This window comes from Aspergillus ruber (assembly GCF_000600275.1).
Source record: "Aspergillus ruber CBS 135680 unplaced genomic scaffold scaffold00022, whole genome shotgun sequence".
Lineage (NCBI taxonomy): Eukaryota > Fungi > Ascomycota > Eurotiomycetes > Eurotiales > Aspergillaceae > Aspergillus > Aspergillus ruber.
This window is the reverse complement of record NW_024467318.1, coordinates 102,540-126,929: the sequence shown is the minus strand read 5'-3', so window position 1 is coordinate 126,929 and position 24,390 is coordinate 102,540. Positions and strand designations below refer to the sequence as shown.

The 24,390-nt window shown below is 49.1% G+C and overlaps 13 protein-coding genes across 13 annotated transcripts; 8 read left to right on the top strand and 5 right to left on the bottom strand.

Annotated features, from left to right (window-relative positions):
• Positions 1-52: 52 nt before the first annotated feature.
• EURHEDRAFT_504518 (putative cyclopropane-fatty-acyl-phospholipid synthase) lies at positions 53-2,113 on the bottom strand (the record flags this gene model as incomplete). The annotated part of the gene is made up of 4 exons (XM_040785814.1): positions 1,786-2,113; positions 1,122-1,608; positions 320-1,071; positions 53-265 (listed from the first exon to the last, which is right to left on the bottom strand). Exons 1-4 carry the CDS (start codon positions 1,894-1,896, stop codon positions 53-55), a joined length of 1,563 nt encoding a protein of 520 aa, XP_040636947.1. The 5' UTR covers positions 1,897-2,113.
• On the top strand, positions 2,091-3,079 carry EURHEDRAFT_154703 (uncharacterized protein). The gene is made up of 3 exons (XM_040777801.1): positions 2,091-2,199; positions 2,250-2,552; positions 2,650-3,079. Exons 1-3 carry the CDS (start codon positions 2,158-2,160, stop codon positions 2,839-2,841), a joined length of 537 nt encoding a protein of 178 aa, XP_040636946.1. The 5' UTR covers positions 2,091-2,157; the 3' UTR covers positions 2,842-3,079.
• Positions 3,080-3,133: 54 nt separating this feature from the next.
• On the bottom strand, positions 3,134-5,123 carry EURHEDRAFT_387991 (uncharacterized protein). Its single transcript, XM_040779724.1, has 3 exons — positions 4,622-5,123; positions 4,344-4,568; positions 3,134-4,285 (listed from the first exon to the last, which is right to left on the bottom strand). Exons 1-3 carry the CDS (start codon positions 4,854-4,856, stop codon positions 3,519-3,521), a joined length of 1,227 nt encoding a protein of 408 aa, XP_040636945.1. The 5' UTR covers positions 4,857-5,123; the 3' UTR covers positions 3,134-3,518.
• A 237-nt stretch (positions 5,124-5,360) lies between these two features.
• Positions 5,361-6,572, top strand: EURHEDRAFT_414453 (tropomyosin). Its single transcript, XM_040782439.1, has 3 exons — positions 5,361-5,554; positions 5,757-6,061; positions 6,168-6,572. The coding sequence occupies exons 1-3, from the start codon at positions 5,537-5,539 to the stop codon at positions 6,328-6,330; spliced, it is 486 nt and encodes a 161-aa protein (XP_040636944.1). The 5' UTR covers positions 5,361-5,536; the 3' UTR covers positions 6,331-6,572.
• A 139-nt stretch (positions 6,573-6,711) lies between these two features.
• EURHEDRAFT_404374 (rRNA-processing protein RRP17) lies at positions 6,712-7,436 on the bottom strand (the record flags this gene model as incomplete). Its single annotated transcript, XM_040780305.1, has 2 exons — positions 6,712-7,194; positions 7,260-7,436. The coding sequence occupies 2 exons, from the start codon at positions 7,434-7,436 to the stop codon at positions 6,712-6,714; spliced, it is 660 nt and encodes a 219-aa protein (XP_040636943.1).
• Positions 7,437-7,576: 140 nt separating this feature from the next.
• On the top strand, positions 7,577-8,949 carry EURHEDRAFT_414450 (Ac45/VOA1 transmembrane domain-containing protein). The gene is made up of 5 exons (XM_040782438.1): positions 7,577-7,750; positions 7,823-8,121; positions 8,177-8,281; positions 8,335-8,553; positions 8,603-8,949. Exons 1-5 carry the CDS (start codon positions 7,656-7,658, stop codon positions 8,740-8,742), a joined length of 858 nt encoding a protein of 285 aa, XP_040636942.1. The 5' UTR covers positions 7,577-7,655; the 3' UTR covers positions 8,743-8,949.
• EURHEDRAFT_154519 (uncharacterized protein) lies at positions 8,940-10,823 on the top strand. Its single transcript, XM_040777800.1, has 3 exons — positions 8,940-9,035; positions 9,118-10,539; positions 10,630-10,823. The coding sequence occupies exon 2, from the start codon at positions 9,170-9,172 to the stop codon at positions 10,451-10,453; it is 1,284 nt and encodes a 427-aa protein (XP_040636941.1). The 5' UTR covers positions 8,940-9,035; positions 9,118-9,169; the 3' UTR covers positions 10,454-10,539; positions 10,630-10,823.
• Positions 10,824-10,910: 87 nt separating this feature from the next.
• Positions 10,911-12,451, bottom strand: EURHEDRAFT_460769 (EXS domain-containing protein; the record flags this gene model as incomplete). Its single annotated transcript, XM_040784678.1, has 5 exons — positions 10,911-10,984; positions 11,091-11,407; positions 11,491-12,173; positions 12,244-12,293; positions 12,367-12,451. 5 exons carry the CDS (start codon positions 12,449-12,451, stop codon positions 10,911-10,913), a joined length of 1,209 nt encoding a protein of 402 aa, XP_040636940.1.
• A 390-nt stretch (positions 12,452-12,841) lies between these two features.
• On the top strand, positions 12,842-14,220 carry pex10 (ubiquitin-protein ligase peroxin 10). Its single transcript, XM_040782437.1, has one exon. The coding sequence runs from the start codon at positions 12,932-12,934 to the stop codon at positions 14,054-14,056; it is 1,125 nt and encodes a 374-aa protein (XP_040636939.1). The 5' UTR covers positions 12,842-12,931; the 3' UTR covers positions 14,057-14,220.
• A 246-nt stretch (positions 14,221-14,466) lies between these two features.
• Positions 14,467-15,168, bottom strand: EURHEDRAFT_439794 (3'-5' exonuclease; the record flags this gene model as incomplete). The annotated part of the gene is made up of 1 exon (XM_040783458.1): positions 14,467-15,168. A coding segment is annotated over one exon (702 nt), but the record flags the coding sequence as incomplete, so codon positions are not given.
• An 802-nt stretch (positions 15,169-15,970) lies between these two features.
• On the top strand, positions 15,971-16,652 carry EURHEDRAFT_414446 (RNA-binding protein LSM5). The gene is made up of 6 exons (XM_040782436.1): positions 15,971-16,125; positions 16,179-16,235; positions 16,303-16,341; positions 16,398-16,425; positions 16,494-16,557; positions 16,612-16,652. Exons 1-6 carry the CDS (start codon positions 15,975-15,977, stop codon positions 16,642-16,644), a joined length of 372 nt encoding a protein of 123 aa, XP_040636937.1. The 5' UTR covers positions 15,971-15,974; the 3' UTR covers positions 16,645-16,652.
• A 2,164-nt stretch (positions 16,653-18,816) lies between these two features.
• On the top strand, positions 18,817-20,367 carry EURHEDRAFT_414445 (amino acid permease GAP1). Its single transcript, XM_040782435.1, has 3 exons — positions 18,817-18,836; positions 18,949-19,145; positions 19,205-20,367. Exons 1-3 carry the CDS (start codon positions 18,831-18,833, stop codon positions 20,265-20,267), a joined length of 1,266 nt encoding a protein of 421 aa, XP_040636936.1. The 5' UTR covers positions 18,817-18,830; the 3' UTR covers positions 20,268-20,367.
• A 795-nt stretch (positions 20,368-21,162) lies between these two features.
• Positions 21,163-23,941, top strand: EURHEDRAFT_460678 (GTPase-activating protein RGD2; the record flags this gene model as incomplete). Its single annotated transcript, XM_040784667.1, has 3 exons — positions 21,163-21,390; positions 21,459-22,704; positions 22,758-23,941. 3 exons carry the CDS (start codon positions 21,163-21,165, stop codon positions 23,939-23,941), a joined length of 2,658 nt encoding a protein of 885 aa, XP_040636935.1.
• Between the last annotated feature and the right edge of the window lie 449 nt (positions 23,942-24,390).

The window sequence follows — 24,390 nt, the reverse complement described above, 5'->3', positions numbered from 1 at the left end:
TGTTACCGCGAATTATCATAACTCACGAGATGGACAAGAACGCCTAGTCCATTTATTTGGCAAGAGTAGGCACGTGAGCACTAGGGACGCTGCCGTTGCCAACGGTGTCAATAGAGGTCTGGCGGGCTCCAGTGAGGCCATACTGCGAGTTGATACCCTCAACACGGTGGGTGGAGTTGATGTTCTTGACGAGGGTGATCTGCCAGCAGGTAGCACCACCCTGGCGGGAAGTGATGGTGGAAGCAGCAAGGAAGTACTCCCAGATCTAAACAACGTTAGTCTCATGTTGATTAATCTTATGCAGGAAAAGGGAGCTTACGCGGAACCATCTCTTGCCGTACTTGGCTTCGACCTTCTCACGGTTGCCCATCCAGTTACGGTACCACCGCCAGAGAGTGGCAGAGTAGTGAACGCCAATCGTGTCAATGCCCTTGATCTCAAAACCGGAACCCTCGAGTTTGTCGACGACGAAGCCAAGGGGAGTGCTAGCGTCGGCACCGGGGAAAATGTACTTGTTCATGAAGAGACCCCAGATGAGATCCTCGTATTGCCAAGACTTGCGGAGACCAGCGATCTGTAGGAAGAAGACACCGTCGTCATCAAGCATATCGTAGACCTGGGACAAAAAGCTGGAGAAGTGGCGCACACCGACGTGCTCAGCCATCTCAAGACAGGTGATCTTCTTGTAGCCTCCAGAAACACGGGGAGCATCACGGTAGTCCAAGCAGTGGATGCGGCTTTGAGAGTCTTCGATACCGGCGTTGCGGAGACCATTGTTACCCCAGGCAGTCTGGTTACGACCAAGAGTGATACCAGTAACGTGAGCGCCATAGTGGACCGAAGCGTACTTGGCCAGGGTACCCCAGCCACAGCCAAGGTCAAGAACGGTGTCGCCAGGCTTAAGACCAATCTTCTCGCAAACAACGGCAAGCTTGTTGTCCTGGAGCTCCTCAAGAGTCTCCTCTCTGTTGATGTCACCGATCAGACCGGAGGTGTAGATCATGCGAGGGCCCAAGAACCAAGCGTAGAAGTCGTCACCTCTGTCGTAGTGATCACGGACCTGTTCCTCATCTTAAAAAAAGTCAGAAAAATTCTATTATCTTTCAACCGATATCTCTTACCCTGAGAACGAGAGTGGATCAGCAACTCGGGAATGAAACCAAACAGGAAGTGCTTGTAGAGACCCATGGTGAAGCGGAAGTTGGCCCAATCGTGACGGAACTCGAGACACTCAAGAGCATCGCCCTTGAAGTCAACCTCGCCATTGAAGTACTTCTCGTAGAAGACCTCCATAGGAATCTTGCTCTTGCCGCGGTAGGCAGCACGGTCATGCTCGCTGTGGAACTGAAGGTAGTGTTCGACAGGACGACCAGCGTACTTGGCCTTCTCATTCTTACGGGGAGAGACGGAGGAAGCAATAGTCCAGTAGGCCATCAGAATGGGGATCGTGGTAAAGATAGCGAAGAAGATGGTGGTGTAGAAGCCACCGCCAACCTGGCGGGCCAGGTACCACGGAATGAGCACGAGCAAAGAGAAGAGCAGGATGTTGGAGAAGCCATCGCTGCCAGGGGAGTCGGCGGGAACGGGAGCATTCTTGATAGCAGGGTACTGCAATGAGAAAATAAGCAGTTAGCTTCCGTGTACCTTGACGCACGAGTGTCAACTCCGTAGCCGTAGCTAAAACCGGAATCCAAGCCAGCGTGGACCAGGCCAATTGGAGACCACAGAGTATTCAGCAGCCAAAGAAAAAAAAAAAAAAAAAAAAAAAAAAAAACCAAAGCTTACCGTTGTCGTCCGCACACCACATGGGTCCGCGGGAGTGATGCAAGAAGCCGGAGGAGTCTCGATGAACTCGAACTCCTCAGGAGACTCGGAGTGAATCTTCTCCGTCGTCATGGCTGAGGTGACGATGAGAGAAGAAGGGAGGGGAGGGAGAGAGAAAGTGCCAGGAAACAATTGCAAAGGCTGACACGGTGTTGTTTTTAAATAGAGGGAGAAATATGAGACGAGGGAGAGGGACACGGAACAGGAACCAGTTCCAGGGGCGGTGAGCCGCGGCGATCCCGTGCCAGCTCCGACTTCCAGTATATCGCTTCCAACTTTCGATCATTAGCCAGCGCAACACATATAATTCTCTTTTCAGAGAAAGCCCTCAGTATGACAGCCAAGATTGCTTGCATTGCCGTTATCGGGAAAGCCGTATGATATCATCATCCCTGCAACAGAAAGATCACTGCTAACTGTTAAAGGATAACCCTCTCCACATCTCACTATTTCCTCCTTATACAGACTCAACTATTGAATTCAACTTCTTATTAAATTCATGTCTTGATATATTTGACATCCATCAGAAGCAGACTGCCATCAGCCAAGACCTGGGCCTATTACATGCAGTCGATGAAAGATTAGCAGCCTACGGTTGGTTAACAACCACCGGCGTCAAATTCCTGGTAGTGGTGGATTTAATGGGGCAACAAGTACCTATTGGCGCAGAAAAATCCAAAGGTGCTGGCGCTGCCATGAGTGGGTTAAGAGATGGCAACCTCAAACCAGTATGTCCAAACTTGCGACTCTAGAGTTGGCGGACGGAGTCGTGATACTTTACCATATTCTAGAAGCTATGAGTATTTGATTAACGGACTTATCCAGGCCTTTCACGCCCTCCAAACTGCCTACATCCAACTCTTGCAAAACCCGTTCTACTCCCCTGATGATCACCTTCCTCTAGTCAAGAATGCGGCTGTACCAACCTCGACATCTCAGGAGATCACAAATAAAAAGTTTATCAACGAGGTAAAGAGAATTGGTGAATCCTGGGCCCCTGGTATGGTTGCAGTCTGAGGAGCTGGTGGTTTCGTTGAATGGTCGAAGAATCCCAGTGTTTTCGGCGTTCGGGGGATGGACAAAGTTTATGGAGTATTGGTTGTATGCATATAAATGATCAAACTGCGGTTTACGTATGGACAAGTTCTAGTTGATGGCTACCAAAGTACTTTCTTTAGATTACCTACATCGCGTTATTCAAGTCTTTACTGTCCTCTACATAGTACGGAGTACAAATGCGATTGTCCAGAGTGAACCGTCCGTGCCACGGTTCCTCGGAATGGAGTCACACGGTTGCTATGGAGTCCCTGAAACAGAACAGCTTGCGAGTTCTAATAATAACATTCTACAGTTGAATATTCCGGAATAATATCTCCACAACAAATTGCCCGTGAAATATAATTGACTGCTTATTCGTACCTAATACGTAGTAGTTATCGTTCGCCATGCTGATACCAAAATAGTGATACACAAAATTCCCTTGATGAAGATCATAAGCCAATAATCATTTGTCAAAAAAAGATAAACGCCATAGGTCCTGTCCCGTCGACACGCATGATTACCACCCAAACCATAAACTGAAAAAAAAAAGAAAAGAAAAGAAAAAAGAAAAAAGAAAAAAATCAGAAGAACCATGTAAGAAAGGATACCGATCCAAAGTCGCTTAGAATGCCATAGAAAGTTTTGTCGCTTGATCATAGCGCTAACTGGAAGTTAAGCGCCTCGTCATCCTCGTCGAAGGTAGGAAGGGGCTCCGGGATGGTTTTCGCCTGGCTCTGTTCATCATCGAAGCAACCGGCAGCTTTGCAGCGGAGCCACATCTCTGATCCGAAAGGCGGCGTTCCGTAGAGCTGCATATACGTATCGGGGGACAAAATGTTCTTGGGTGCTGGCTGTTTCGCAGCGGTCGACGGCTTACCATGCAGTCTTGTGGAGACTTCTCTGCCTTTGGAGTAGCCAACGGTAGTCTTGGAGTTTGCGACAGCAGCACTATGGCGCATAGGAGACGGGTTTGCGGGAGCCCTGGGCTTTCTCATTGTATGAATGGACGAACTGATTCGGGGTCGGGACGCAGCTCTAGTTCGTGGGTATGAAGGTTCGGGAGCTGACAATGCTGCCGCTGCATCCCGGGCTCGTAGAGTCGAAACGTTGCTGTATTTGACTTTTGGGGTAGGAACCTTCACTCGACGGGGTTCAATGCGGCGTTTCGATGCATCCTTCATGGGATCCATTTCGTTGGCTTCCTCAAATCCAATACTGTCGATTTGCTTAAGAATCATTTCGTCCATCATCTTGTCCTGGGCGATCGAAGCTTCCTTGTACTTTCGTTCCCGCTTCGTAAGCCCGTCGCTTCCAATCTCGTTACCACTGTAGGTGCTCTCCAACCCACGCGCGAGGTTCTCCGGTCTGAACTGAGGGAAAGTTGTGTCGTATATAATGTCGCCCGGGAGGTCCGGGAGCTCTGTACGCAGCCGAGAGTCAGCGGCTAATCGGATAATAATTTATAATTATAATCTCACCTTTAGGCTTGGGCGGCATATATTCAATATCTGGCACATCATCCTGGATTGACTTTGTTGCTGTTTCAGGCTCACTCTGCTGTAGCAAGGGAGAAATTTTCTTCACTTTCTGAGTCGACGTCCTCCTGTTGGTTCTCTCGGGCTTGTTCGTGCCAATAGGTGCTGGGGTCTTTGCTTTGGCATTGGTCGTTTTCATGCCCAGCGGCGCCCGTTGACGGTTCTCTGCTATATCCTCAGTCAATACCATGATTCCCCATTGCCTTCAGAAGTGCCCTTACGCAGAGGAGTAACAAACGCATCCCTGGCCGGCTTCAAGTTCTCATTTCCCCGTCCATTTGCCTTCACAGTCTTCTTTCCAAAAGCCAACAGTCCATTCTCGTCGTTCAGTGGGACTTTGAACGGGGTCTTGGGAGCTCGTGCGCCAGGAGTCTTTGTGCCTTGATTCAACGGCTTTCCAGCAGCCACGGTCTGGTGGGCATGCACCAAATTCTCCTGGTCTCGCACAGCCAGCATGGTGGATTATCGAACAAACGGGAATGGGCGATCGTGACTTATAGTATTGGTGGGTTCGCTTTGAGGGGAGGGGGTCGTAACCAATGGATCGAATGTCTCTGGGTGTAGACTCGAAAGTGTCGGAGTGGGAACGGGTCGAAATATTGATTGCAATCGCTAGTGGCTTTTATCGGTGGCCGGTGTGCTGGAGCTGGAGTACATTGTCTGAAGTATAGTCGAAGAAGGTGCAGCACTTTTGAGAGGGTGTTTTCTTTCCCAGCGGCCGTCGTTGCCCGTGGAGACAAAAACAAGGCGATCCTTTGGTAAGAGCCGCTAGGAGGAGCCATGGGACCAACGGGGACGTATGGTAACGGTATTACCACCCCCTCCCCTTAGAAAATAGGAGAAGCCAGACACTATCGACCATTCAGCCACTGCAGTCAACCACACCGCCTTGCAAAGGGAGCGGACACTAGTACGGTATTTAATACAGCCTCCCATCCCTTCGTCCAATCCCTCCACGTTGACAGCTTTCCCTTTCTTATTCTACTCCGTCCCGTACTTGTACACTGGTTTGTCGCTGAGCGAAGGCCGGACATTATCCATCACTGCCATCTAAACTTTTCCTTGTTGATCGCCTATTTGCACCACATACATATTCCTCCCTTCTTGCAGATAAACCTTCTTTTACTCCCGCAAAAATGGATAAGATCAAGGAGGTGAGTCGCTGCATTCCCCCCTGCTCGGCGGGGTAGCTGTGAGCAGCCCCGATGCACATGCACAACTTTCCTCTTGCACCATTTCCCGAAATCTCATTATGGGAAGAGCAGGTTTGCTCAGGGAAGTCAAGATGGAGCCGAAGTTTACTCCTGGATAATTATAAACGATGAAAACGGGATGCTGACGGGTAGTTGTGTCTAGAGAATGAACACCCTCCGCCTGGAGGCCGAAGACGCCCAGGAGAAGGTCGAGGAGCTCAAGGCCAAGGTTAGAACGATGGAGCAGGAGAACTTGGCCAAGGAGCAGGAAATCACATCCCTCAACCACCGGAACCAACTCCTGGAGGGTGAGGTTGAGAAGATGGAGACTACGCTCAAGGAGGCCAAGGATGCCGCCAACCAGAGTGCTCAGCATGACACTCAGAATGAGGCTTTGCAGAGACGCCTGCAGATCTTGGAAGAAGAGGCTGAAGAGGCTGACCGGAATTTGCGGGAGACAAATGAAAAGTATGCTTTATCTCTGATACCGATAATCTTCCTCACCCTACCCATGTTTTCCCCTTGCTTTCCTGCCGCATGTCGACGCATTTACTAACCCTGTTCTCTCACACAGACTCCGCCAAACCGACGTCAAGGCTGGTCACTACGAACGCAAGGTGCAGGCGCTCGAGGCTTCTCGTGACCAGTGGGAGAGCAAGTACGAGGAGATGGCGAAGAAGCATGCCGAATTGCAGAAGGACCTGCACGACCTCGAGGTCTCCATCAGCAACGTCTAAGAACGGATCTGGGTACGGGCGTAAGAGTGTCGGGAGATGCGGGACTCAGCCTCTTTTTTCATCAAATATACACTTTTATTCTCTTGTTCTCCTTTTCTTTTCTCGTGTGTGCATTTTACAGCTTGTTCATTAGCCTCGTGTGTGTTGGCGGAGGATAATCAATTCTCGCCGTTAAAGTTGGGGCATAATCATTCTTATGCAACTTGCCCCATCTTCCCACGGATTGTTCCCCTCCTGGTCTTGTGAGCCTGACACTTCTGTGTTTTCTTTTATAGGGTACATATAGTATATCTAATCAAGCTTTGTGGCGCTGAATATAGAATCAGTATAAGCACAACTTTCTTCATGGCATGGTATCGACAGGTTCTTCTGGTGGTATCATTATTCTTCGCCGCGTCGCCCTCTTGCCTTTCTGGCCTTGGAATACCGTTGCTTCGCCTGGTTGAGCTTTCGTTCCTCCTTGCTTTCGTAACGGAACTTCTTTTTTTTCTTGGGTTTATCCGTCTGCGGTCTCTTCTTTGGGTCTTTCGAATTGGCGTCCTCGGGCGTCTGCTGTGCCTTTTTATCCTCGTCTTGGTCTAATTCGTCATCTGACTGTTCTTGCGTCTCGTACTTGAGCAGGCCTTCTCTTGACGGATCCATCTCCTCTACCGTTACAGTAGTGTATTTATCCTCGTCGATGTATTCGGCCTCGTAGTCCACAGCGGGTGGCTCCGCAAAACCCTCCCATTCCTCATCCTCGCCCTCATTGCCCTCGTTCCCGGAATCATTTGAGTCATTCTCGTTTTCTTCAATGAGCATTTTGAGTTGTCGTTGATGCTCTTCAAACGCCCGTTCGTATTCCGCTTTCCGCTCTTCCCGGACCTGTACACATTGCATTGCAATTAGTTCCTTTGTTCTTTCCATTCATCGACCAGAAAGCTTCGTACCCTTTTCCGGTAATCTATCCGTTCTTCCCGTGCCCGCTTCTCTGCGACCTCTTGTGCATGTTTCACGCGCTGCAGCCTTCGTTTGCGAAAGCCTGTGAGGAATTGTTGTCGGGCGTCAAAGTCGAAGTTGATTTCTTCAGGTTGATTCGCTACCTTGCGCTTTTTGTTTAGCCCCATATTGCTTTATGCTATTAATTGAAATATAAAGAAAGACGCGAAATAAATCTGGTAGATCTCCGTAAAAAAAGCAGAAATTGCCTGACGGGTCCGCGATTGGCTCGACCGCCTCCGAGCGGTGAATATCCACCTGGCGCCAACATCATCGGAGCTGGTCCCGGAACCATCGAACGACGGACAGTATCCAAAGGACTCATATATCGACATTCTCTTGACAATATGCATCTGAGCGGATTAGGCCTGCTCGCGCTGGGAGCAGCAACGGCTAGCGCGTTCCGCGATACCTCGCCCTTCTTCCTGGCATCGACTTCAGAGTACGTCGCGGAGCGAATCCCCTGCGGGTTAGAGCTTAGCTTTGAGTGACTGACGGCAATAAAATTAATTAGGATCCTTTTACCGTCGTCGAATCTCGCACTGTCTACCTCGTTGCTGAACGATCTCGGATCGCATTTGAACTCCTGCCCATCGGACTATTATGTCGTCGCTTACCAGCCGGGGGTGCATAGCACTGATTTCGCGACTCGCAAGTCGGCCCCTCGTCTCGGAGCAAAGATGACCGGCAAGGATAATGCGATTCGGTCGACTTCGTCGGTTCATGAGGTTTCTGGTGTGGTGGATGCAAAGGAGGTTCAGAATATGATCGGAAATGCTTGTGGGGCGGAGACTACCGTTATTGATGCTTCGAGTGAGTGGACGTTCATCGGGGGGATGATAGTGGATTGGTACTGATAGTGGCGTAGCTGGTTCTTACCCTTCGTATTTTGGCGACGCTCCGCACGTTATCGCTATTAACTTCCCTATGCTTTCTCTGGGCCCTGACCGGGCACAGCAGCTTTCTGATAACGGTTCGTGCGGTTACAATGGCGATATATTCTGTGCTGATACTGATGGGTACTAGATGGCTTCCTTTCCGACATTATCGATCGTATTCCCTCGTCGAAGTACACGCTTCTCTACGTGACGTCGCCGCGGGAATTCGAGGACACCGTCTACAGACCCGATGACGAATCCTACCAGGAGCCCCTTCGCACAGAATTGAAGCGGGACTATTCGGACTACACAAAGCAGGATTCGTCTAAAAAGACCCTCTTCCGGGAGTATCAGTACCTCACTCCAGGTATGTTTCTAAAGTCATTTCTGAAAGGTCTTATACTGATTGTGCATAGGCCTGTTCATGGGCTTCTTTGCTGTTTTCGTCTGCATTATGATCCTGTATGTCGGAATCCAGGCCCTCTTGAGCTTGGAAGTTCCTTATGCGGCTTTCGAGAAGGATACTTTCTCCGCTGTGCAGAGGAAGCAGCAGTGATTTGGTCTTTTAAGTGTTTATGATTTTTTGCGTATGCCTGCGTTTTTGCCCAATTCGGTTATTTGATTGCTTGTTATGTACTGTATGATATACTATAACCTGATGCATGACCATAACATCTTCAAATGTACCTGTAGATATCACGTGTTGTAGCCTCAGGCAGTAATATATCACGGGGCAACCAACCGGTCAAACAATCACCTCGTCGCATCGTCGCATTTGCAACACCACGTTTCTTATCTGGCTTATACTGTTGATATGGAGTAATCCGTTTGCTATCGATTGAATCCGAGGTATAACATCCTCCACGTTTTACCATTATTGGTGCGCTATCGCCCTGCACCTTAGTGCTTATTTGTTGATGATCTGTTTGAGCCCAATCGTGCATGAATTGTCAAGCACCATCCTCCATATCGGGTTTCGACGCATGCTTATGCACAACCCGAGGATTCTCGAGTCACACTATCTGATTCGAACCTGGCCGTTATCTATAGAGTTGGATAAGGTCATCGCAAATGCTCTTCTGTTTACTCCGCCATTGAGAGACATACATACCATACCACGTCCACACCACTACGACATGAGACTATCACTGGTGGGGCGCAGAACATCCAGCGCACTACTACTTTTCCTAGCCATTGCCTTGCTAGCCAAGCTATCAGCAGCCCAAGACACAACAGACGCCAACGATGCCGCAACCACCGACGATGCCACCGCAACAGCGACATCCGCCGAAACAACAGATACAGGAACAAGCACCACCGACGCCTCGACTTCGTCTTCGACCGACTCCTCAACGACATCATCCTCAAGCTCAACGAGCAGCAGTTACCCCACCGTAACCGTCCCACCAACAGCAGGTGCGCCCTACATGCAAACATCTAGCACCCCGGAGGGGGCTGTCTTCATTGCTGTTGGTGCGGTGTTGGGATTTCTAGGACTCGCGGTCCTGGCATGGCGCGGGTTGGTTGCGTGGTCTGTGAATCGGTCTGTTCGGCAGCAGGCTGCTGCGATGCAGTCGTCTGAGAAGAGGGGGTTGTTGAGAAGTAGGAGGAGGAGGTCATCCGCACGGTCGAAGTCGAGGTCCAGATCCAGATCGGGATCGATGCCTAGAGGGCAATTGCCGAGTGGTATTCCGGATAACGCGCCTGCTGGAAATGCAACTGGGGGAGAATACGATCGTCACCACCACCGCCGTCGAAGCGGAAGCGGAAGTCGTGGACCCCCAAGAATGAGAGAAGTTCCGGGCTCAAGCAACGCGCTATTCTTCTCCCCAACCGCTGGAGCAAGCATGCACAGTGGGAAACGGTCGAGCCAGCACCACTCAGGCTACGGCTATGGCCACGGCTACGGCACTGCAAGCACTAGCACACCCCGTGCAAGCACCGGCCCAATCCCAACAAGTGCAAGTCTAAGCGCAAGCGAACGATACCAACCACCTTACAAAGGAAAACGTGCATACCCCCCTCCACCGCGCGCGCGGAAAATCCCAATAGTCAGCCCGCCGGTTTCGCCGAATCCACGTCTTGCGGGTGATGCTGGTGGCTACACGGGTTTGGGTCATTCAAGATCGTTGTCTGGCGATAGTATGTCGAGTGGTAGTTTGAATCCGAACCAGGTGTCGCCGCCGCAGGGGAGGGCGCCGAGTGAGTATTTGGAAGATTTGTTTGATGGCCATGCGAGGCCGGGACCGGATTGGAATCGAAGGTGATGTTGATATTGAGGGATTGGTTATGATATATGAAAGTCATGTCTATTTTAATGCAGCGTTAAGTATGACGAGGATGACAATAATGAGTATGTACTGGTCCATGATCTTGAATGCTATGCTTTCAATGAAATTTAATGACTAGCAACTATTCTGACAGACTACCAATACCGCATCAGAGCACGATTACCCACAGTAAAAGAAAAAAAAAACATAGAAAACTATTGCCCAATTTTATATGCATAAGCCACGCACTACTCCACTGCCCTAAACAAACATATCTTGAAAATTTCAGTCATCTCAAAGGAAGAATATAAAGAGACATATAAGAAAGAAATGATAAAAAGAAAAGCCAGACCTAATATTTAACAGAAGAGAATATAATATGGCGAATCAGCAAACGATAAAGTATAAAGAAAAAGTCGTTGAATAGGCGGATCAGATCATACACCGATGAGATTTAATCTGCATCCAATTTACCGGTGAATTCGCCAAGGAGAATATCGTCGGGGGCTGGACCGCGATGGCTTCGCACTGTGGGGCCAAACCGTTAGTAAACAGAAGCGCAAGAAAGACCGCTAATACCACGTTGAAACAACGGGCAAAAATGCGGCCAAGAAACAAAGAGGGCAAGACTTACCCCATTCGGCCTCTACCCGAAAGAAAACCCACATCCATCGCCGTGCAACTTCGAGAAACATGAGGACAAAGAGGCCAGATTCCCGCTCGGTGAGCCACAACAAACCCGGCACGAATTTGGAAGCCCACGAGAAGCGAAGAACCAGGTCAATGAGAATTGCATAGCGGTATAGTCGGTCAGAGGAGAAGTAACGGTGGCGCCGCAGTCCATACGGGTATTCCGATGTGTCACGCGACCCGGTTAAGAGTGTCAAATCCCAATCTTTGGTCACATCCCACCAGAATGTGTAGGTAGAGTTGATAATGGTGCAGATGAGTCTGCTAGGTGTTAGCAAAGGTTTCCTCTTCTTCTTCTTTTTTTTATAAAAAAAAAAAAAAGAAAGTAGAGTCAAGTAGCATACAATAGCCGAGCCAAATCCATCTCGCTATATCCATAGAACACCAAAGGACTGTAATTCCTCAACTTGGCACTAAGATAAATGACCGGAAATGCAGTAGCGTACTTCAACGCGTTTGCCAAGTGTTGGAAGCCTCTGTTCTCCCTCGTCGCACCAGCACGACGGACGCGGATGTATTCAATCAAACATTGTCGAAACCGGATAATGCTGGGAATGGCGATGATGATGGGCACGATGTAGTCGTGTCCGCAGGTACGATTCGGCTTCGACGTGCTCGAAATCCCCCGCGCGAAGAACATGCAAAAGGTCACATATAGATCCGCAATGACCTTGGCGTAACTGGTCAAGGCATCCGCCAGGAGAATGTCTCCAAACTTGCCATCCTGGGCCTCCGCGAGTCCTCCAATACTAATTCGTCTCAGCGACAGAAGAAAATGGCGTCTCCCAGCCTTGCAGACGCGATTGAACGGCAGCGCTATGATCACAAAGAAGCTCACGATGTATGCCTGCGGGATGAAATCCAACAGCTCAACGAGGTGAGCAGACCCATGGGTGGCCACCCAGAATATAAGGAGAGTGATGACGAGAGGGAGAGTCAAGAGTCTTGCGAGACGGTAGGCGGAGGAGTGGTGAGGGGGTTGTTGAGGGGATTGACGGGCAGGGTATCGGATCAGCGCAGGGACATCCTACAGAGAAAACAAGTCAATCTTAATTCAATTGCATGACCCATTAGGTACGGATGTCGGATAAACCCACGATGTTCGCTTTTCGGAGGTACTGGAGATTGACACCCCAGCCCCAGAAACCTGGCCATCACGACAGATAATCAATAAGGCTGAACATCGAAAATCGGACACTGCCAAGAGTAGACACACGTACCGGCCACCAGTATCACCGCGACACGATAGGGAAAAGGAAGGAAGAGACTGAAATCATCCAATTGAGCATGTTGATCAGGGCCCATATTCCATTGACGGTGCGGAGCTGAAGAACAGCGCCGAGATAGGGGGAGAAGGAAGGAGGGAAAGGAAGAAATGGAGACGTGAAGAGAAGAAAAATCCGGCAAAAAAATCCCCAAAGAAGAAAAAGAGAAGAAAAAAAAAATGAAAAGCAACAGAACAATGGCAAAAGAGCGACTAGGGGTGAGTGGTGGCACTGGGAATCACAACCATTGCAGTCGTGAAGCTTCAGGGACAAGTCGGGGTTTCACGCTGTCTTTGGGACCCTTTCCTGTTGCGGTTAGCGGGTCTGGACTCTGTGCCATTTTTGGATCGGGGTTTCCAACGTGATGCGCGGTCAGGTGACCAGTCACGGGATATATTGCCGAGGCATCTTAGACCGCTGGCGATGCGGTCACGGTGAGGAGGACAGAGACAATGATATGATCTTGAAGGTATAATATTATAATACTCTATGCGCGAGCTTCTCTCCGGTTGAGCAAAAAATGGCAGACGAAGACTTTTCCACGATTCCCACCTCTCCCTCGGCCCATTTCTACCCGTTCGCAACATCTCCGGACATTATCCGCTCTCATGAGAAGGATGGCTTTATTACAGGGAGTTTGATCAATCAAGCCCAGAACATTGCCCGTTCACTCCGTGGAGCCCGGTTCGCTCACGCTCATTCCGATTCCATCAAGCACCTGACAGAGATTCTGTATTTCTCGTTAACGACCTTGATCGGTAACCGAACACTGGGGGAGGAATACTGCGACCTCGTTCAGCTAGAGGATGACACCCTTCAACTCCCATCGACCATCCGCAGAGCGGGATACATTCTGAGCAGTATCGTGGTCCCCTGGGTTCTCCAGCGTATCCTTCCCGCTTTTCGACGGCGGTTACGCGCGAAGCTGGAACGGAGTGTTGCCCGGCAACAATTCAAAGCTCAACAGGCGGCTGCGCAGCAGCCAGTGCTGCCCGGAAAGGAAAAGGGGAAGCGGGAGAAACAGCCTTTGATTACGAAGTTGAGGGTTCAGAAGTACATTCTCGAGCATCTCGATTCGATAACCTCGCTCTCGCCTGTTTACGCTCTTAGCATCGCGACCTTCTACTTCACCGGCTCGTATTACCACCTCTCTAAGAGGTTCTGGAATCTCCGCTACGTGTTCACCAAGAAACTCGACGAGAATGAGCAACGCGTTGGCTATGAAGTCCTGGGTGTTCTACTCATCCTACAGATCGCCGTGCATGGTGTCTCTCACGTCAGGAAGGTCACCGCTAGCCTGAAGCAGCAGCAAGAAAACCCGGAGCTGGAGTTTGAGATGCTGGAGTCTACTGAAAAACGAGACGGTTCTGCAATCCCCTCAATTGAGAGTCCTTCCCTTCCGAACCTCCCTGCGTCTATGCCTCGGTATGACCTGGGCGAGGATGCGGATGCCGTTCCCTGGATCCCACCAGGTCAGCAAAGCAGGTGCACGTTGTGTTTGGAACTCTTCAAGGATCCCAGTGTCACGACCTGTGGACATGTTTTCTGCTGGACTTGCGTGAGGGACTGGGTGCGTGAGAAGCCTGAGTGTCCTCTTTGTCGACAGGACGTGATTCTTTCCAAGGTTCTCCCTCTGAGAGGGTAGATCCTGTGCAATGTTTGTTTCTCGTGATTGGTCTTGGAAAGTCAGCCCCGTATATTCACTTGACCATTTATACCCCGATATTTGTGACATAAAGCAATGTATTTCGAATGTAGCTTAATTAGATGAGTCCAGATGTAGATAATCTCATAATCATCGATCAGTTTTCTGAAATTCGTATGTCCAATGTAATGCAGGGTATCTGGTATCTGAGCATGCCAATCTAGTCTCAGTGATATGCAAAAAGAGAGCAATGCTATAAAACGCCACAAATCTCCAAAATCTCATATACAGCTTCCCATATCCATATCCAGCACAACAGGGACCTATATGGCATTTCTATCGGCGTCTGGGTTGTTAGTACCATCGAGCTCTGCGGCTGCTTCCTCTTCGGCCGCGATCGCCTTTTGCGTTTTCTCCGCAAGGCGAATTGGCAAATCCAATTCCGCATGTGCCGGTCGTGGAGGCACAGGGATCATCTCTTGTCGTTTACTATCCATAACTTTGTACAAGCAGATGCAGGCATACGGGTCATTCGCAGCATACTGAACTTGATCATAGTTCAAAGGACGAGTCCAGTCACTGCATCGTACTTCAGCATCTTTCAACAAAGGCAGTCCAAAATGCTCCTCGACCTGGTCGTTGAGGTTGACCAGGCGCTTGTTGACAAGTTTCGGCTGCGATTGGGAATATTTGATTAGTCTGTGCAGATGGCTGAGTTCGAAAATGCCTCGGGCGTTGACCCCGAGGTATCTGCGTAGGCGTGTAAAATCTGCTTTGATGTGAACACCGACTTTTGTGACATTGGGTGATTCTATAATCTGGCGTAGTGAAGGCGCAATAAAATGTTTGGGGTCCGTTCCTATGAAGGAGGCAACGTGGAACAGCGCGACTCGCTTTTCGTTTGCGATTTGGATCATGGAGACATTATCTTTGATGCCGTCGGCATATGTGGCTGAGGCCTTCCATTCCATGTCGAATCCTATTACTTTGTCGCCCAGAAAGTACTGAGCCACGTCTTCCATCGTTCGGAGACTTCTGCAGTAGTGTATTATAATTGGATTTCCGCCTGGAGCTTTGTGCAAATGATGACTCCAGTACTTTGTTGCAGGAGGTTTAGGTGTGATCGGGTTCGTAGTGACTCGCTGTCGCGCCACGGTCCCCGTCGTGACAGTCTGTTTTGTCTGATTTCTGTACACGGAAGACGTGGTTTGCGTGATTTTATGAGTCCCTAAAGACTCAGAAGGGGGTCCATTCCCATGTTCAGCAACTGAGAATGTAGCCGATCCCGTGCTATATGATCTTTTCATAGGTTGAAAAGCGTTTATGTTTCTTCCATTTATAACAATTGGAAGAGTACGCGGACTGGTTGTGAAATGACCCCCAACAGGCCCCTTGCTCAACACAGCAGAACTTCGACATGTTGGTCCAATTGTCCAGCTGCCGTATGGTCTTCCCGACGCAAGCAAATTCGCATTTTGAACCCTTGAGGCATTGAATAAGACCTTCCCATTCCATGGCTTCATAACGTTTACCGATCGATAGAAGCGCATTATATCTGGACCTTGTTGCCCTGAAGATCCTAGCTGATCGCAAGTAGGTAGGAGATATCAATAGTTCCTCGACCCGGCCATGTGTTTCTCGTTAATGGACAAAGCCATAAAAGTATCGCTGATTTCCGGGGCTGTATACAGATCGGCTATTCAAGTGGACATAAGGACATAGGGAAACCAAGAAATAACCAATTTTCCAATTTACAACAAATATAAAGCACCCCTACCGCTAGCAGGAACAGTACCTGAGAGATGTACTCGGAGTAAGCGTACAATTCATGTGGAGTGATCGAGCGGTAAATAGCGCTAGACTAGATTTGGACTAAACACCGGTGTCGGATAAAAAGATCAACCGGACGTACGCCAAGATGCCCGATGGGACATTGAGGGACCGCAACAGCTTTATATTGCGTTTTGTCCAAGCATATCAGTCGACGCCTATTATCAGGATAGATAATTGCAGATTATTGAAGGTTCAATACACTTCAGGCAAGATGGCGTCGCAACTGCTTCCTTTGGGTTCGTGTAAATATCTGATATCCGCGAACATTGCCGCTGACCTGATGCAATAGAGTTGATTGACAAGTGTGTCGGCTCAAGAATCTGGGTTGTTATGAAGGGTGACAAGGGTGTGTAATCTCACCCTTTAGCGGAATTGTCGCGAAATTAAAACGCTGTGAACTAATGACCGCACAGAGTTCTCTGGGACATTGCTCGGATTCGATGACTACGTCAGTAAGTCGCCTTTTTCGTTTCTTATGAGGGATGACCATTTACTGATGCTCTGCTAGACATGGTGCTGGAAGATGTGACTGAATTGTAAGACTCTTTTGAGATGGCTCCATCTTTATCGTATATGACTGCGAGCTTGAATTAATATGGGATAGTGATTACGCCGGTGGCAAATCCCAGCTTCCCAAGATCTTGCTGAACGGGAACAATATCTGCATGGTATGATTAACTATTATGTTTTTATACACCCAGAAAGCTAACTTGTCTGTCTAGTTGATCCCCGGAGGAGAAGGGCCAGGCGCCTAAAGTCATGTTTCATCTTAATTGTCGACTATGACTAAAAGAACGTTGCTGGTGATGATTGAACGACTTCATATAGAGAAGCTATAATGACAGATCAATTGTATTTTGTTACGATTCGTTAAAGTACCCCGGATAAGCTTAAGTGGTCTCTCCACATAGGAAATGCGCGAGGCAGATTCCCATATTGACTCATTTGCTAGCGAAAAGCCTTTCAAAAGCATGCATACTACCGGGTAATTGCGTCTCCCCTTTCTCAGAGAAGTGATAGAGCTGCGAAGGCGACTGTTGGGGTAAATAAAAGAGACAGACACATGCACATCTTGAATCTCGGCTAGTAGGCAGCTGTCATAGTGTTAAAAGGAGAGAGCCTCATTGGGTCTATGAGAGCCACTTGCTTATGCCGTTTACCTCCCATCCCACTACTGGCCTTCAATGCATCTTTTGCTTTATGCATCCCCGGGACGGACGAAGTATACCATACTCCGTGTTACTCTGACCGGAGTACGCCGGGATGCATACAGAGTAGCACAGCTCTGAGTATCTGAGAACAGACCGTGTGGCGCGCACGAGCCCTACCTACCAGACTCGTGGCTAAGTCTCCTCCATTCGCTTGAATCCCTCCATACAAAGTACTTTATATTTCTTCCAATGAAACCACTAAGAACGCTCTTATCTTGAGCACGGGAACGTAGTCAGCATATACGCGATCTGATTGGCTAAAATTTATGTACGGAGGTATCAAGCGGGGACAGATACCCGACTGGGACTAGTCCGCCACTACGACTGATAACCAACAGTGCCATCAGAGGCATACAGGTACATACCCCTAGTTTATTCTCGCATATCATGCTGTTTGATAGCAGCTAAAGCCAACCAGAGTCATTAGTCATGATACTGGTTACTGGCGAAAGCTGAAGCACTGATAAGCAGCGTTTTGAGAGGATCTATACGAGCGATAATGATATACTTCGATCATACAACGTGGAACCATGCGCGTGACACTTGCATGGCTCTTTGCAGGCAGGCTTTGGGATAAACCGTAAATTAGTTTTGATATGGCTGGTCGCGTAGCCGGCTCGTTTATATTAGAGAGATGATTGGGCTACAAGTGTACCGAGGCAGCTGTGCGAGGAAAACCCCCGTACAGGTCGCTGTGCTCTCACCAATTACCGTTGTTTCTATATTTTCTCCCATATACTCAACGGCTTGGTACGGCTCTTGGTGCTCTCAATGTGGTAATTGCCCGGGCAGAGGCGAGGTTGTCTATGAGACAATTCCTTAGTTTCTCATGAGGACTGTGCTTGGTTCAGATGAAATGCAACCCGAAGCGTTATTATCATTGCTAATATCCCGGTGAAAGGAGGCGAAACATGATACGATATAGTTGTTGATGATAATAATGCGTTATCTCCCGCGACTGGTCGGCCATACTTATACCGGCATTTCCCCGTCACACATCTTCATTTCTTTTTCATTGATTTATTCATTATCACTACTATTAATTATTTACTTCTTTCTTCTAACATTTTTACATTTAAAATATTGGGTTTATTGCAAACAAAAAGCGTTGTCAAACCTCCAGTCGTATTGTCCATGCTCAAGCCCTGAACCGTCTACCCCACAACATCACATTGCACCATGGAGAAAGATGCGATAGAGCCAAAGACAATCCGAGCAGGGTCCGGTGATCCGCCTCCAAGCTATGGCGAGTCAGAGTCTATTCAAGAAAATCTCGGCCAACGGTTTTTGGACAGCTTCAAGCGAAACCTTAATGCGCAAATCATCCACCAACCCCCGGCAAATGGCAGCAATGTTGACCCTGAACATGCTGCTCAAAACACAGCAAACTCACCTCTAGAGCGTCGTCTCAAGGGTCGCCACATGCAAATGATAGCGCTCGGGGGGAGTATTGGTCTGTCCATGAAGACAATAATGAATATGTCTTTTGATGCATTGACTGACTTATTTTCTTAGGTACCGGCCTATTTGTCGGTTCTGGAAACGTTCTGTCTACTGGCGGCCCGGCTTCCGTCCTTATTGCCTACGGGTTAATAGGCGTCATGTTATACTGCACCGTTCACGCCTTGGGTGAGATGGCTGTCCTCTTTCCTGTTGCGGGATCGTTCGCAAGTTATTCTACTCGATTTATCGACGGATCATGGGGCTTCGCGATGGGATGGAACTATGCCATGCAGGTATGCGGAACATACAATTTTATCCCATGGTGAAGACCTGTGGCGATCATAGTTCCACGCTATTGAAGACCCAGCTCCTCTGCTTGTACAAAAACTAATCCTAATTCTTTAGTGGCTCATTGTCCTCCCCCTAGAAATCGTTGCTGCTTCAATTACCATCGACTACTGGGATTCGAACATTTCGAACGCTGCCTGGGTTGCGATATTCTGGGTAATGATAGTGGTCATCAACATGTTTGGCGTCAAGGGATACGGTGAGGCGGAGTTTGTCTTCTCAATGATCAAGGTTATTGCTGTGCTTGGCTTCATGTAAGTATACCCTCTTTTCGCCATTTTGAGTCCATGAACTGTGCTCATAAGCGAATTAGCATCCTTGGTATTATCCTCAACTGCGGCGGAGGCCCGAAAGGTGGCTATATCGGCGGGAGATATTGGCATGATCCAGGCGCATTTCACAATGGCTTCAAGGGTCTTTGCAGTGTATTCGTCAATGCTGCATTCGCATTTGCTGGTACTGAGCTGGTTGGCCTTGCTGCAGCCGAAGCTGCGAATCCCCGGAAGAGCCTGCCAACGGCGATTAAGCAGGTGTTTTGGCGTATCTTGCTTTTTTATCTCGTCTCCCTCACCCTAATCGGACTTTTGGTCCCGTATAACGATAATCAATTGACGTCAGGGAGTTCCTCTGCGGATGCTAGGGCATCCCCTTTTGTGATTGCCATCAAGAACGCTGGCATTTCTGGTCTCGATTCTGTCATGAATGTTGTGATCATGATTGCCGTCTTGTCTGTGGGTAACTCATCTGTTTATGGGTCATCACGAACCCTAGCCGCTTTGGCTGAACAGGGTCAAGCACCTAAAATCCTGGCCTATATCGACCGCAAAGGCCGCCCCCTTGTTGCACAAGGTGTTGCATCAGTCTTAGGGCTCCTCGCATTCCTGGCAGCATCCGATAAGCAAGAAGACGCCTTCAACTGGATGCTGGCCATTTCTGGTCTCTCATCTATCTTTACCTGGGGTTCCATCTGTCTGGCTCATATCCGCTTCCGCCGCGGCTGGAAGGCCCAGGGATATAGCCTAGACGAGCTGCCATTCCGCTCTCAGCCAGGCGTAATTGGATCCTGGGTGGGGTTTATCTTCAACTGTCTTGTGCTCGTTGCGCAATTCTGGGTTGGATTTGCCCCTGTTGACTACGGAGAGATGACTGCGTCTGGAAGAGTTGAGAGTTTCTTCCAGAGCTATTTGGCTGCTCCAGTTGTCATAGCCTTTTATATCCTATATAAGATCTACACTCGGTCTCCATTTATGCGTGCCAAGGATATGGATTTGCAAACGGGTCGTCGAGATCTCGACATTCAACACTTAATCAATGAGGAACGGGCCGAGCAGGCCGCATGGCCTTGGTGGAAGAAGACGTATAAATTCTTTTGCTAGGCTGTCTATAATGATAATATGTATCTTAATTTATCCTAATTTTTTTTAACAGACTAAACCCAACGTTTCTTACATAATCCACTTCTAGACTTCTCCAGCCTTGGCGTGTTTGCATCCTGGACCCGTCACGCCGGTACAGCCGTTACGCTCCTATTACGGATAACATACCACTTGTTTTACCTTTGTGGGTTCTTCGCAACCACACAAGAAAATAGACGCTGCCATAAATAGGAATCACGTGATAGACTAGTTTCAGGTCGGTAAAAGATTTACGATACGGATACCGAGCGATACGAATACGGGCGGTGTATCAGTATTTGATCTTCTCTTTCTCGAGTCATCGGCCAACAAGAAAGAATCCTGCTGCAGGCAGAACCACTCTCGCCCTGACAGTCCATCTGTGACCTGTTCTCCTTTTGTACTCGGCCGCATTGCTTGCTTGCTCCCCTTTTCTTCGTGCTTTCTCTCCTTTGCTTCTTGTTTTGTTTCTGGTTGTTCTAATTCTCTTGTCGCCTTCCTTCTCGCCTTCTTGCTGTTGCCGCTGCTACTCCGGCGCTTGGCTTGCTTCAATCCACGGTTCTCGCTCTTTTTCTAGCCGCCCTCGCATCGAAGTCCCTCCCCTCTCCGAGCCGATACCTCAGGGTGATAATTCTGATAATTCGAACCGATATTGTGAACAAAAGGCTGGTTTTCCTTTGCTTGGCAACTAGTTTGCCTTTTCGGAGTTCATTGGTTACGTGTACAGAGTGCACAATTAAAAGCCCTTGGTTACTGCATCTCCGCATTCTTTGAATTTTTATCATCCCTGCGACTTGGGTTACACCATTCGATCTGGTTTTGCTACGTGTACGGAAACCGCTGGAGGGGATCTTAGGTTTCGTCCGAACTGTTCATAATGCCGGGTTTCGCGGATTCGTTCTGGACTCCCGACTACGCCTCGGGTTTGGGGGTGCTTTATGGAAAGCTACAGCAAGGTGTTGTGGAAAATAGGCAGATCTTTACTGTCGCGTCTCTGCGTGCGGATGCGGAAGAGCAGTATGGGCTTAAGTTGGGAGAAATTGCGCCGAGCGTGGACCGGATGCCAAACGGGTTTGGCAAGGATGATGGGGCCAGCGTGAGGAAGGTATGTATCATTTGGGAATTGTTCATTGGTCAATAGACCCATGCTGATATTGGTATTTCGCTTTCCAGGCATACGAAGGAGTCCGCACCGAGATGGTTGAGGCGGCAAAGAACCATCAAAAGATAGCATCGAATATTCGCGAACTCGTTGTCTCGCCTTTCCGGCGTTGGTGCGGCCAGCATGAGGCCCGGATTCAGCTCTCGCACGATGATCTCCAGACGCGCATCAAGGAACATACCAAACAAGTAGAGGTTGTTAAGAAGTTGCGGAGCCACTACTTCAACAAGTGCCGTGTGGTTGAAGACTTGGAGGAAGAGAACAAGCTTGCCTTCCAGGCTCCCCAAAACAGCCCCCAGTCTAAGAACACTCCTCGACTTGTCCTTCCAGAAAAACAACCAGAGGAAGAAGAACCTGTTGAGATTGGGGATCGTATCTATCCGCCGGAGGAAGTAAAGAAACTTCTGATGCATATGCTGGAGAATATCAAGGTGGGAGATGTCAAGGTGCCTATCATGGGTACCTATCAGAACACGTCGACTGGTGCAGACATCGTCGAGTACACCCAGAAGTACATGAATGCGACTAGTCTCACCTATGCGGAAACGATTGGTCAAGACCTTGTTGAAAACGGCTTCCTCCGGCTTGTGGGTAACATGGGAAACACTTTCGCCAACAGCTCGAAGATGAATTATCAGTGGCGCGCAAAGGTCTTCCAAATAACCGGCATGCCCGAGAAGAAGAAACCACTGATGCGCGTCACGTCGGCTGCCTCAAGCGAAGACGGTGGTAACGACTCCCCGATTGCGTCCGTTTCGGAGATGATTGCTGGCTGGAACCCTCTCAACAACCCGTATCCGAATGAGTCGCCAGCAGAGAAGCTGCACAGGGAAGCCCATGAAGCGGATGAACGGTACAAGGCTGCAGTACGCAAGCTTGACCAGATAAGATGCAAGCTAGAGGAAGAGATTGTCGCGAACCTTCGCTTCATGGAACAATGCGAGCTCGACCGTCTCAAGGCGATCAAGTCAGTTGTTTTGGATTTCTCTGGTGCGATCAGTAACGTCATCCCGAACCTGCAAAGCACCGTCGACCACATGATGCTATACCAGGAAACAATTCAGCCCCTAGGAGACCTCCGGTATCTCCTTGAGAACTACCGGACCGGCGGCTTTGTCCCTCGGGTCCAGGCCTATGAGAACTACTATGGCTCGGTTGAAGACCAAAACTTTGGTGTCGACCTTGAAGCCAGATCAAGAGCTGACCGCAAGCGGGTTCCTATCCTCCTAACCTCGATCTTGACCTACTTGGACGACCGTAAGTAATTGACTATCCACGTGTAATATCTTTCCGTGCTGATTGAAATATAGGTTACCCCGAACTTGAAGGAGACGAGGCACGTCGTGCCATCTGGCTCCATGACGTTCCTTTGGAGGCAACACACCGTCTTCGCAATGCACTGAACAACAGCAAGGTGGACTATCAGGAAGTGCTGGAGCAGTCTGAGATTCCCGTTGTTGTCAGCGTCCTGAAGCTCTACCTCCTTGAGCTGCCCGATTCCCTAGTTTCTTCCCAAGTTTACGAAATTGTCAAGACGGTTTATTCGACTACTGCTCATGAAACAACGGAAGAAGGACGGATTAAGGTCTTGCAGAGTACACTCGGGCAACTCCGTCTCAACAACATCGCTACGCTTGACGCCATAATGACCCATATCACGCGCCTGATTGATTTGACCTCTGCTGACGAGACGTTCGTTTCGACGCTCGCCCAGTCATTGTCACAGTGCGTTCTCCGGCCGCGCTGGGAGAGCAGTCTGACCATGGACGAGCGTCACAGCTACCGCCTGATCCGAGACCTCTTTGCTCACAAAGATGTGATTTTTGGTGAATTGAAGCGGCAGTCTAGCGCGAACGGACTTGGAAGGACGAACAGCCGTCCTCGTGCCATCAGTACCGACGAGAGCAACCGCCGTGCGGCCATGGAAGCCCGGAACCGTGCCATTGTCGACCGCAGCCGTGGTCACAGTCCAGCTCCTCCCCGCAAGCATCGCCGGGACCGCTCCAGCGGTGCGTCGGAAACCAGACGGTTCCCGATCAACGTGACTAGCCCAACGGAGAAGAGAACCATGACGAGAAGCAGCCTGGATGTCCCCAGCAACAATAACTCTCCCACTGGAACCGAGCAAATGACGAATGTGAACATCCATGCTGCTGAATCTGCAACCAATGGCACTCCAGACGACTCCCCGGTCTCTGCTGCTGCGAGCATTAGCACCTCGGGCACATCTAGCCCTCCACCGCCGCCAGCGGCTGCGACAGACGACTCGCCCACTCCCACGCCTACACCAGCACCGGTGAACACTTCCACTACAAGCGACGCTGATAAGCGCACGTCAATCTCTCGTTCTAGTCTGAAGTTTACCCGCAAGCCTGGTCTCGGTAGTGTGTCCAGCTTCCCTATGTCTGTAGGCACAAACAGCAACCGGAACAGCATTGCAGAGAGTGAACCCAATCGCATAACCCTAGAGGATAAGCCTATGGATGACGATTAAATGCGATTATCCAGTTTTCCACTGCTTTCGGTCTTGTTTCGACTATGATGACTTTTACGTGGTTTCACTTAAGGAAAATTCTCGTTTTGCCCACGCATCGCATTCCAAGTCATTTTTTTCTGTTTTACTTGGACTTTTTGACGTTCTGCCAGTAATGTGGTTGCAGTGCTCTATGGGTTTCTTTTTTGTTTTTCTTGAAAAGATTCCTATTATAACCCTCACCACTGATCGGCTTATACACATACCCAGTTTATATGCTTTATCGTTTGTTGTCACTGCAATTTTTTTTTTTTTTTTTTTTTTTTTTTTTTTTTTTTTCAAATGTTGTTCTTTCCTTTGTCCCCTTCTGTCTGACACCGGTTGATTCGGTTTGAAGCGAGCTTTGACATGTAATTTATTGTACAGCATTTGAAGCTTTGACGACTTGTTTTCTCTAGGGATATTGTATA

What these genes read in the sequence shown, in the direction of transcription:
- EURHEDRAFT_154703 (XM_040777801.1), top strand. Translation starts at nt 2,158, where the DNA reads ATGACAGCCAAGATTGCTTGCATTGCCGTTATCGGGAAAGCC. An exon ending in TTGCCGTTATCGGGAAAGCC is followed by an intron (nt 2,200 to 2,249) that starts GTATGATATCAT and finishes TAACTGTTAAAG; the next exon opens with GATAACCCTCTCCACATCTC. An exon ending in GAGATGGCAACCTCAAACCA is followed by an intron (nt 2,553 to 2,649) that starts GTATGTCCAAAC and finishes GGACTTATCCAG; the next exon opens with GCCTTTCACGCCCTCCAAAC.
- EURHEDRAFT_387991 (XM_040779724.1), bottom strand. Translation starts at nt 4,856, where the DNA reads ATGCTGGCTGTGCGAGACCAGGAGAATTTGGTGCATGCCCACCAGACC. An exon ending in TGCGTTTGTTACTCCTCTGC is followed by an intron (nt 4,569 to 4,621) that starts GTAAGGGCACTT and finishes CTGAGGATATAG; the next exon opens with CAGAGAACCGTCAACGGGCG. An exon ending in TATGCCGCCCAAGCCTAAAG is followed by an intron (nt 4,286 to 4,343) that starts GTGAGATTATAA and finishes GGCTGCGTACAG; the next exon opens with AGCTCCCGGACCTCCCGGGC.
- EURHEDRAFT_414453 (XM_040782439.1), top strand. An exon ending in TTGCGGGAGACAAATGAAAA is followed by an intron (nt 6,062 to 6,167) that starts GTATGCTTTATC and finishes TCTCTCACACAG; the next exon opens with ACTCCGCCAAACCGACGTCA.
- EURHEDRAFT_414450 (XM_040782438.1), top strand. Translation starts at nt 7,656, where the DNA reads ATGCATCTGAGCGGATTAGGCCTGCTCGCGCTGGGAGCAGCAACGGCT. An exon ending in TACCGTTATTGATGCTTCGA is followed by an intron (nt 8,122 to 8,176) that starts GTGAGTGGACGT and finishes ATAGTGGCGTAG; the next exon opens with CTGGTTCTTACCCTTCGTAT. An exon ending in GTATCAGTACCTCACTCCAG is followed by an intron (nt 8,554 to 8,602) that starts GTATGTTTCTAA and finishes GATTGTGCATAG; the next exon opens with GCCTGTTCATGGGCTTCTTT.
- EURHEDRAFT_154519 (XM_040777800.1), top strand. Translation starts at nt 9,170, where the DNA reads ATGCTTATGCACAACCCGAGGATTCTCGAGTCACACTATCTGATTCGA.
- pex10 (XM_040782437.1), top strand. Translation starts at nt 12,932, where the DNA reads ATGGCAGACGAAGACTTTTCCACGATTCCCACCTCTCCCTCGGCCCAT.
- EURHEDRAFT_414446 (XM_040782436.1), top strand. Translation starts at nt 15,975, where the DNA reads ATGCCCGATGGGACATTGAGGGACCGCAACAGCTTTATATTGCGTTTT. An exon ending in CGGATTCGATGACTACGTCA is followed by an intron (nt 16,342 to 16,397) that starts GTAAGTCGCCTT and finishes ATGCTCTGCTAG; the next exon opens with ACATGGTGCTGGAAGATGTG. An exon ending in ACGGGAACAATATCTGCATG is followed by an intron (nt 16,558 to 16,611) that starts GTATGATTAACT and finishes TTGTCTGTCTAG; the next exon opens with TTGATCCCCGGAGGAGAAGG.
- EURHEDRAFT_414445 (XM_040782435.1), top strand. An exon ending in ATTGCTGTGCTTGGCTTCAT is followed by an intron (nt 19,146 to 19,204) that starts GTAAGTATACCC and finishes TAAGCGAATTAG; the next exon opens with CATCCTTGGTATTATCCTCA.